General features: G+C 37.7%; 1 protein-coding gene across 1 annotated transcript; it reads right to left on the bottom strand.

Annotated features, from left to right (window-relative positions):
- Nucleotides 1-4349: 4349 nt before the first annotated feature.
- LOC149162458 (transmembrane 9 superfamily member 7-like) lies at nt 4350-9292 on the bottom strand. The gene is made up of 7 exons (XM_089437273.1): nt 9019-9292; nt 7617-7781; nt 7261-7370; nt 6728-6836; nt 6515-6627; nt 6027-6180; nt 4350-5916 (listed from the first exon to the last, which is right to left on the bottom strand). Exons 1-7 carry the CDS (start codon nt 9118-9120, stop codon nt 4759-4761), a joined length of 1911 nt encoding a protein of 636 aa, XP_089293399.1. The 5' UTR covers nt 9121-9292; the 3' UTR covers nt 4350-4758.
- Between the last annotated feature and the right edge of the window lie 925 nt (nt 9293-10217).

Genomic DNA, 10217 nt, shown 5'->3' with positions numbered 1-10217 from the left:
TAGTGTAAGCGCACTGACCCATCACTGCCACATCACCTCAAGGAAACTCATCACGAAAACTCCTTCTCGTAAGAAATATGAGCTCAAGCCCGCTCCCATCATGTCATCTCGAAAGAAACTCTCAACGAAAACCCTTCTCAATAGAAGGCCTTTCTCAGCGAAAACCTTTCTTGGCGACAAACTACTTCGAAGGAAACCCACCTCGGAGAAAACTCCCAAGAGACCTCACTCTTAAGTGCCAAGAATATATCAATGTAGCCCCACTCACTTAGCCCTTTACACGCTACCCCGAAGAAAACTATCTCAGGAGAAACTCTAAGAGATTACATGCTAAACCACCAGGATTGAGAAATTTACTGGCAGTGGACAGGAAAGCATCAATTAGGAGACGAAGAATGTTCACCGTTACAGGGTCATCAACAGGTTCATCAACCCACAAGCTTCTAGTGGGTTCTTCAGCCCTACAGGGAAGCCACTACCCTCTATGATGTTTATGCCTAGCAAGCCCCTAAGAGGGTTCTTCAGCAAGTTTTTAAAATTCTCCCCAACTATAACAACAACAATTATATATGTTGTCTTCTCTGCCTCTTTCACAAAGATATCTAGATGCTTCTTCTCTATTCTCTCCCACAACTTCTATGTGCTTGGGAGTCCATTCCCTCTATGTATGCCTATGTGTGTGCGTCTTCAAGAGAGAGTGAATGTACATGTATCAATGTGTGAATAATCTCAAGGTCGTCCTATTTTTCCAACAAACTCACTGCCCTCCTCCATGATTTCACAGCGATCAACCTTGTGCACAGTACTACCCATGTTGCCTTAATGTTTTGTCATGTTCTTTGCTTGTAAAAGGAGCCAAGGGGCACCTGCCCCTGCCCCTGCCCCTTCTTTTTTTAGTTAATGTATAGCATGGTCAGCGCACTCAACAAACCAAGACTAATATTTAAAACAACAATTCCCTCCAGCAATGGAATCAATGTCCTTCTCTTGGCCTTTTTAAAATATTTACACTTATTTACAAGAGAGAAATATTAACCAGGGGATGTCACAACAATTATATTCTAATTGAAGGTTAATGGCTTGTGGTTTTATGGATGTTATGTGATAAACATATTGTAGTGTAACATTGTAAAGATATAATATGCTGAAAAAAAAAAAAATCATAATTTTCCCGCACTAAGTTTTTAGGGTAAAATCGTTGTGCTAAATGTGTGTGCGCAATTGACTCTTTTATATTTTTTATTAAGAATGTGTTTTAACTATACAAGATTAAAACTAACAAAAGATCTACAATATGGTCATTTTGAAGTGTTGAAATAGGTATTTGAAAAAGTTGGCATACTCAAACTAACTCAATATATTAGCATATACTCGATAGTGAATGGAAAATTTAAAACACTATAAGCCTTCCATGCTAGATTAGGAAAATTAGGGCCAAGTCTTACCTGTCTTAGAGGACTTATCACCAAAATTCCAAGAAAATTTAGTAGAGGATACAATTTTGCAAAAAAAGTCCGAAACAGACAAAGGCAACAACCACTTGCAATTTGGATCCATAAACAACTTCTAAGCAAGGCCAAGTGGTATTCCAAGGAGAACATTGAGGAAACATTTCCTCATCTCGTTTAAAAAAGCCTTATTGTACCAAAATCCTTGCAACATGGGAAAGTATGATGCAAAATGGAGCATGATATAATTTTTAGTTTATTTTGTTGCTTTCTGAGTAGAAACTTGGAGCTGCAAACTTATAGGGTCTATATCAAGGGCAGATCTTATTTTAGTGATTTGGGGCCTCAAACTCACAAAGCTTGTTTTAGGCATTAAATGATCATTTTGGGGGTCATGAAAGATGCAAACATTATCCACTGCTTTGTCATTTGTGTACTCCCGTGAGAGCTTTCCATCTACCCAATATCACCTCAACTAGGATCCAAGCAAAGAATTTGTTCCTTCGAGAAATTGACATATGCTTTGACCACCATAATGCCAAGTGAATAGTCCGTCAATGCCCACTACTCATACATGTGGGGCTAATCATGGGGCTAATCATGTGTGGATTTTCAAGAAAAATCCCATTTAGGCATGAAAAAAGTCATAATTAGAACACCCTAGACTACTATCAAGATATTTATTGTATCAACTGAGCAAACAAGTGGGATATTATGAGAACAACACAGAAATTAAACAACCAGCAACCATTTAAGGAAAAATATTTGAGAAAAAAAAAAGGCTAAAGAATAATCCTCGCTTTCCAATTGGGTTTAGACATTGAATTGTGATTATAATATTGCATTTGTCCTCTAACTGAGTGTACCCATAATGAATTGTGTATAATATTGCACTTTATTTACAAATAATAAATAATTAAAAAAACAAAAATTATGCTCAATATCCACCACAACAGATAGAGATACAGAATGGGCCTGGAGTATGCCCTAAAACTGCTTCTGCTTGGCTAAGAGCTCGTCTTCCTCGGACGTAAGGAAACAGGTTAACGGCCCAAGACCCAGAGGCATCTGGCAGGAGTAAAAGCCTGCTCCCTTACGGACCACCAGCGGGTTATTTCAGGTGGCGTGGTTTTCCTTGATAACAGTGATGTGTCAACTGACATTCGCGGATAGCAGCCAGAGATGGCTGTCCTCACTGTTGGTTTGACAAACTGAGTTTGATAGGTTTTTCCACCTTTTGAAAAAAAAAAAAAAAAAAACAAAACAGATAGAGATACAGAAAGGCGTCATGCAAGGTGCAGGTTGGTTGTTTCGAGGCTTGAAGAGTGGACGAAATTCAGTGACGAGCTTTCAAAATCAGATTCGTTCATACGCCACAGAGGCATGTGAAGGTCTTGCATATCAAAATTCAATGTGCATTAAACAGCCTGGAAAGCACCATGTACTCAATGAGCAGTGTAAGGTTTTGCTGTCTCTTTCTATCCTTCCTTTCCACTTCAGTTATATGACAGGGATGGCATACGCCACATAGGCATGTGAAGGTCTTGAATATCAAAATTCAATGTGCATTAAACAGCCTGGAAAGCACCATGTACTCAATGAACAGTGTAAGGTTTTGTGGTCTCTTTCTATCCTTCATTTCCACTTCAGTTATATGACAGGGATGGCTGCTGAGCAGTAACTTCAGTTATATGGCAGGGATGGATGCTGAGCAGTAACTTCAGTTATATGGCAGGGATGGATGCTGAGCAGTAACTTCAGTTATATGGCAGGGATGGATGCTGAGCAGTAGGAAGCCTACTATATATAGCGGATGGCAGGCCCTTTCGAATAGTCAGCGTGATGCTCTTTCAAATACTATAGATCTACACCACCGATAAGGCGCCTATGTAAGGGGAATCTTCGAAAGCCTTCTATTATAGTCTAGCAACAATGTTACGTTTGAGCAGACTAAGAATTGAGCTCAGGGTAAAGGAGGCAATAAACTAAGGTTTTTTTCCCCTTCCAGATTTAGGTTAAATCTAGGTCAGGACCAACTTCAAAATTGGATGCAAGAACTATTTGTTCTAAATTGCGGAACACTTTTGAGGATTGTGTGAAGCTGGATCAACAGTCACCGGGATCCTGCGAAGTTGGATCGAGTTTGGACACCCCTGGGGCAGTTTATACCCCCTAGAGTTGGTTTCCACCCTCACTCTCCCGTCAGATTTGAACCATAAAACTTGAAAACTAAACCACACAAAAACTAAATACACTTTGTAAATTAATAACATAAGAATGGTTGAGAGAACTGATAAATTATTTAATGAAAGTTGCATGATCAGCTCTATTCATGCGCGGCAATTAGGATGGAAACAAGAGATTGACTTGAACATTTTGAGCAACAAAAGGCTTATAGTATGATGAAAACTTCCAAGGAAGGCTTTACCATATTACATAATACAAAGGAAAATTCTTAAGCAGAATACTTCAGAATGCTGGTGCATATAATGGGATTGAACACTGTTATTCAAACGGCAATCCATTAGAGAAGCAAGTGCATCATTTGCTAAAATACGGTATTAACCACACAAGATTTCACATATATGATAGAGAGATTATATTTAATTTGCACATTGAACAAAGCATTTTAATCTTTTGAATATCAAGTAGCATGAAAACATTCTGAATATCAAGTAGCATGAAAACATTCAATGTAAGAATACTTCCTATGTTTGGCATGAGTGTTGAATCCAGTAATTAAAACATTTTACATATCTTCTAAAATTAACATAGATGGTCCAGGTTTGACAATTGACAACTAATTTGAGTAAACTAAAAATATCTCTATACCTTACTGTAACATAACAGAGCTCAATAAAGTAAAGCGTGATTGTCCAAGTCTGAAAGCTTATGGAACGATTGAATACCAAAAAATATCTGTATATCATATACCATAAATCTTGCATAGGAATCAGTATGCCACCAGAGTCTGGTTGAAAGGCATGACAGCCATAGCAAGTATGAATCATAATTCTTTGCAAACAGTACATCAAGAAATAAAAAATCAATCCTAACAAACTCATTTGAGTACAATGCAGAATAACTCGGTAGCCTGCAACTTTGAAAAAATTGTACCTCCTACCTCCTACCCAACTAATACGTGATATTCATGATATCCTCTCAGATATCTCCTCTTGCTAGCACAATTAAATTCCTATTCTATTCTCCTAGACACTAGAGCAAAGAACGCACATCTAGCATTCTACCACCTGATTCTGCTCAAATGCAAATTTGAGCCTTGCGGAAAATTTGGCTACAGCATGTAACTTCAGTCAATCTTCACTGAAGCATAAATGGTCCGTACAAACCAGAAGCATGCGTAGAAACCCATTGTACCCGTCAATACAAAGAAAGCATATGAGATAATTGTCATGTAGCCAAAGTACAGAATACCAGAGACAAGTTTCGTAATCTCCAGCTTGGTGAAGAAGTAGAATGTAGCATACAGGAATAAGTAAAGTGCAGATGAGCCTGAAGTTAGATAAGCTCTCCACCACCAGTAGTAGTCCTCACTACACAACTGAAAGTAGCAGAGGACAATAGTGATCTCCGCACAAGTAACAATAAGGATAACAAAGACAATGAACAGAAACCCAAAAATGTAATAAAATTGATGCAGCCAGATCGATGTTAAGATGAAGAATAATTCAATGAAAACTGCGCCAAATGGTAATATGCCTCCAATGAGTACTGAGAAAACTGGCTGCATGTACCATGCCTGCTCTGGAATCTGCCTGGGAATTTTATTTGTCTTAACAGGATCTTCAATTGCAGGTTTCTTGTAGCCAAAGTAACTACCAACAAAGACCAAAGGCACAGATATCCCAAACCATAAAAATACCAAAGCAAACATTGTCCCAAATGGTACTGCACCAGAGGACTTTTCACCCCAGATCAGTGCATTGAGGACAAAGAAAATGCCAAAAACAATGCCTGGGAAGGTGAACGCAGTCTTCAGCGTGTTTGTTTTCCATTCTGTGCCCTTGAACATCTTATACAGACGAGCAGAAGAGTAACCAGCAAACAAACCCATGAACACCCACAAGAGAACCATAGCTGTCATCAGTCCACCACGATTGGATGGTGAAAGAAACCCAAGCATGGCAAATATCATTGTAACAAGTGTCATCCCAAAAAACTGTACCCCAGTTCCTGCATAGACACATAGTAAACCTGCATTACTTGGGGACCTGAATACATCTCCATGGACAAGTTTCCATCCAGTTTCTTCTTGGGCTTCATCCTGTGTCTCCAATTGATTGTAATTTGAGATATCCCGATACAAGGTTCTCATCATAATCATTGCCACCATCCCAGAAAGGAACAAGACAATCATTAATGAGTTGATAATAGAGAACCAGTGGATCTGATCATCTGTCATGAGAAGATATGTATCCCATCGAGAAGCCCATTTGATAGGGCTTTCCTGCAAGATTGCAATGACAATTGCTCAGACATTGGCAAATTGCAACTACCATAGAAAGGTTGAACACATAATAGAAACCACAAAATTGATGAACAAAAGTCATTGAATACCTTGAATGACACATCATAAGTAAATATAATATCTTTACCCTCGTCAACTTCTTGCGGACTATTGGTTTGTGAAACGTAGTGTTTGGTGTTTGGGTTGCAGGTTGTCAAACGGGGATTATCCTCAGACCAAGGTTGCTCAAACTCATGCTTGACGCTGTTTTCCAAAAATTAAAGTAATTTATTCATAAAAGGTACCAATAAAAAAGGGAAAGAAAAAAGTTAAGAGCCAATGCATTTCAAAATTTGAGACATTCTCTGCAATAAAGCTGTTTGATCACACTATGGCAACTAAATGACAACTAAAGCATAGCTAAATTTGATTGATAGACAAACAACCAATTTTAATACTTTCAAATGCATATGCAACAAATAATTCATGCTATAATTATATACCCAATTTCAGATTAGTTTCAAAATTGAAAAAGACAGCTAATTGACCCTTACATAACTAACAAATTCTAATAATCTGAATCCAGTTTCCAAAATACCTATATGGTGTGACTTCAAATCCAACAATCCGAGCAGAATCAGCCTCTGAATCTTTGTGAAACTTAACCTCGAAAGATAGATGGTTGTGTATGAAGTATCTCTCTTCTGTACTCTGCAAAATTTGAACCGGATTCCACATTAGATAGACAATTAGGATCCAAAGATACAGCTTTTCGAGAGTATAACTGCATCAGCACCCCATCTTGACTTACCCCTGCATAGCTAGCTTTAAACCCAACACGGAAGCCATGTTCATATGAAGTAACTAAAGTTCCATCTGCTCTTTGTCTGGCTACAGCCACGGGTAGATTATCCAGAATCCTATTTCAATCAAACTTAGATAAGTGACTTTCATAGCAGGATGTGTATCCCAAATATAAAACAAGATATATTCTTGTGATAAATTTTCTGGATACAAACTGTGAAGGAGTTTAGAAACATCCCAACAATTTGGGTGGACACTACACCCATCACCAGGGGATCAAAAGAAGCTTATGATAGATAGAAATGAGTTTCCTTATGTCGTAAATAAATAGAAGTAATAGGATTTGACCATTAATAAAAATAATATAAAATGTCACAGCAGCAATGATAGGATTTAACACTTACGATATACACTTGAATATATCTTCTCAAACTAAAACGTTAATAAATGAACTTGCCAGAAAAAAATCTCGATGAGTTCAACTGGAAGAAAAGATATAGGCACAAAGCAAAGTGGAATTCACAACTGAAAAATGCTTACATATTAACACGATATTCATCATCTATTTTCTCCTTGAAGTTCTTTGCTGACTTTGCATCCAGCTTTATCCGGCATACATAATTACAGAGCTTCTCCTCTCTCATGTGAAACTGCCGAAGAATAAACGGGTTAAATATTTGGTCAGGCTGGTGGTTCCAGCAGACTTGCTAACAAGTAGTCATAATGCCAATTCTGACAAGATATCAACAATCCATCACACAATGCTATACAGACCCTAAAGCAAGCCATACTTTCTTCTGCATACACACTTTTATACCTTCAAAAAAGGAAAACCTGAGTCCTCTACTACCAATCCAATGAACAACCAAGCCAAGAATGGAAAGTATAATACTTACTACATAAGGAGAGTTCTCAATGCGATCTCCGCGAAGAACTTCTCCGAGATTCTCGGCACTGTTGACAATTGTTTTTGGTTTACAGTAATTCAGTGAATAATAATCATAAGGAAGCTGTGTCTTTATGGAAGACAGCTTGTTCACTTTAACCTGGAGCTCATCACCCTGGTAAACACCACAAACAAATTCAGTCTCGATGAGAGAAATAGTAGATCAAAGCATCAGAATAATAGATATGATACAGCAGCAACAAGCATTCAACATATGCTATTGGTCATGGTCATCCGCCTCCATGAATTAGACAGAATTATGCATAATAAGAAAGGATATTTTGGAAAAAAGTACATTGCTTTTGTAAAAATTTGGATATAACCAATGGGGTTGTAGTGGTTCAGCAGTGGCAAGTTTGGCAATCCACCAAGGTTCAATTCCCTTTGAGGCACAAATAAGTGGTCGGTATCAGCCAAAGTCCTGAGTGATTTTAATCACTGCATTTTAGATCCAGGAAAGTGCTTGTGATTTGTTATTTGCCCTTTGATGACCGTCTTTCCCTGAGTACTCAGGCCAATTGTAATGTATATTGAGTTCAGAGAAATACTTTCAAAAAAAATGGAGACGGAAGGTAAATTGGATTTCACAAGCCATGTCAATGTTGAAAATGTCACGCTGAATCCGGGAAATGTCACATGTCGCAAGACGGATCAGGATCCCTACATACATATGCACTTCGTGCATTCACATACATTGCACAGCTGTAACCCTACCCTATAGAAAGATAACCTGCAAAATGACTTAACTAGCTGGATCTCCTATCATCTTGGGGAGACAGATCTGGATCAATTTCGATTAGAATAACACCCCATGGAATTACATATTCCAACGATAACTTATTACACCCATGAATCAGAAATGTTGCAGACTTTGCAAAAAACGGTATTCAAATTAACCAAAAACACACTGATATGCTAAAATATCAGAGAACAAAATGGGGTTTTATGCAAACATTTCTAGTTCTGATAAATTCAATGAAAATAACTAAAGCAGGCAAACGCCACCGATATAAAGAGAACAGTTCAGATCCTATAAACCCCAAACAGTGCCGAAATGTGAATTTTTACTGGGAGGCCTACAAAAGGTCGGATCTCTACCAATCATAATGCTTTTCACTTCCCGAAAGGACAATACCCAAATTAGATCCACCGATATTTCCAGATCTTATTTGAATTCCGGCAATCCAAAGTAGATCAAACTTATATCTCATTTTATATACGGCAATTCAAAGTAAATTCAACATATATATTTTTATAACCAATCTGCTAAGCCATTTCTGACATCGAAACAGATAATAATGGTGTCCACAAAAGATGAAGGAAAATGGATTTAATAGTGTACAGAAACAGACCTTGTTGAAGTCCTGAGGTGCTACACCAGGAAGATAGAAGCAATTTGCAGCTGAGACTAAAAATACAAGTAGCAGAGCGCAAACAAACTCCCCAGAAGCCATTGAGTGAGGGCTCAACTTGGAAGAGCCCTTGATAACCACAAAACCCAAATGAACAATCACAGATTAGTTTGTTCTCAACATAAATATAAACAGATCTGACACTGAATACTCCCAGATCTGACCCTGAACAGATACAATGATTCGCATCGGATTATCTTATCGACCACATCAATAGGGTAAGAAATTTGACCAATTTTATAGCACGTTGGCGTCCGGGTTTTGGTTCATGGTTATTTCCTAATTAAAAAATAATAATATATTTTATATAATATATGTAAATATATTGTTTTTATTTTTTTATTTTTCAAAGTCCCTAAAATATGTTATAATTTATTTGATAATTATGATAGGTCCAAAATCAAACTTAGTGGCTACCATTATAACACTAAGAGTATCCAACAACTCATAAGTCAGATTTACTAGGAATTTATGATATGACTTAGCAAGCGAGACTCCACGAGGCCCAAAATCAATCCTAGTGGCTACCACTATAACACCAAGAGTATCCAACAGCTCATAAGCCAGATATACTAGGAATTTATAATATGACTTAGTAAGCGCTGAGACTCCACGAAAGTGGGGGAGCCTACTCTGCCTACTTAAACCTTATCACAACAGGCTAAAGATGTCCCTTTGTGGGATTTGAAACCAGGTGGAGAGGATAACATCTCATTATACCAACCACTTAGTGATCCCATAACAACACTATAAAGGGTTAGACTTTCACTCTTACTAAATGTCTATGGACATTGGGTTGTTGCCTTATTTCCTTACAACTAAGAAAAAAAACATTTTAGCTAATTAAAAGCAATTTTAGGTCTTACTCCAAAACCAAAAGATGGTTTTAGCCTAGATAGATAGTATTAGCAAGAACGGTAGCATCCCTTGTCGTCAATGCTAAGACTACTTCCAATGAGGTCATGCACTTTCTAAAACATAAAGCGTTAATTCTATGTGTGTGTGTTTGAAGGGAGGTCTAGTCCACCAAAATTGGGAGGGAAGCATGAAAATTATATTCACTGCAAGGATATAATCCATTTGAAGATGAAGTAGCAAAGGGTTATGCGTTGGAGGTACAATTATCCTTCACAAGATGG

This window comes from Pinus tabuliformis, chromosome 5_2 (assembly GCF_031772625.1).
Source record: "Pinus tabuliformis cultivar Carrire ecotype Pingquan chromosome 5_2, CPIR1, whole genome shotgun sequence".
Taxonomy (NCBI): domain Eukaryota; kingdom Viridiplantae; phylum Streptophyta; class Pinopsida; order Pinales; family Pinaceae; genus Pinus; species Pinus tabuliformis.
This window is presented reverse-complemented; position numbering and strand designations above follow the sequence as displayed.

Bases quoted from the DNA above. Each gene is read 5' to 3' on its own strand.
- LOC149162458 (XM_089437273.1), bottom strand. From the start codon at position 9,120: ATGGCTTCTGGGGAGTTTGTTTGCGCTCTGCTACTTGTATTTTTAGTC. The intron at 7,782-9,018 runs GTCTGTTTCTGT...GGTGTTTACCAG, and splicing joins CACCTCAGGACTTCAACAAG to GGTGATGAGCTCCAGGTTAA. The intron at 6,628-6,727 runs GTAAGTCAAGAT...CAAATTTTGCAG, and splicing joins TTAAAGCTAGCTATGCAGGG to AGTACAGAAGAGAGATACTT.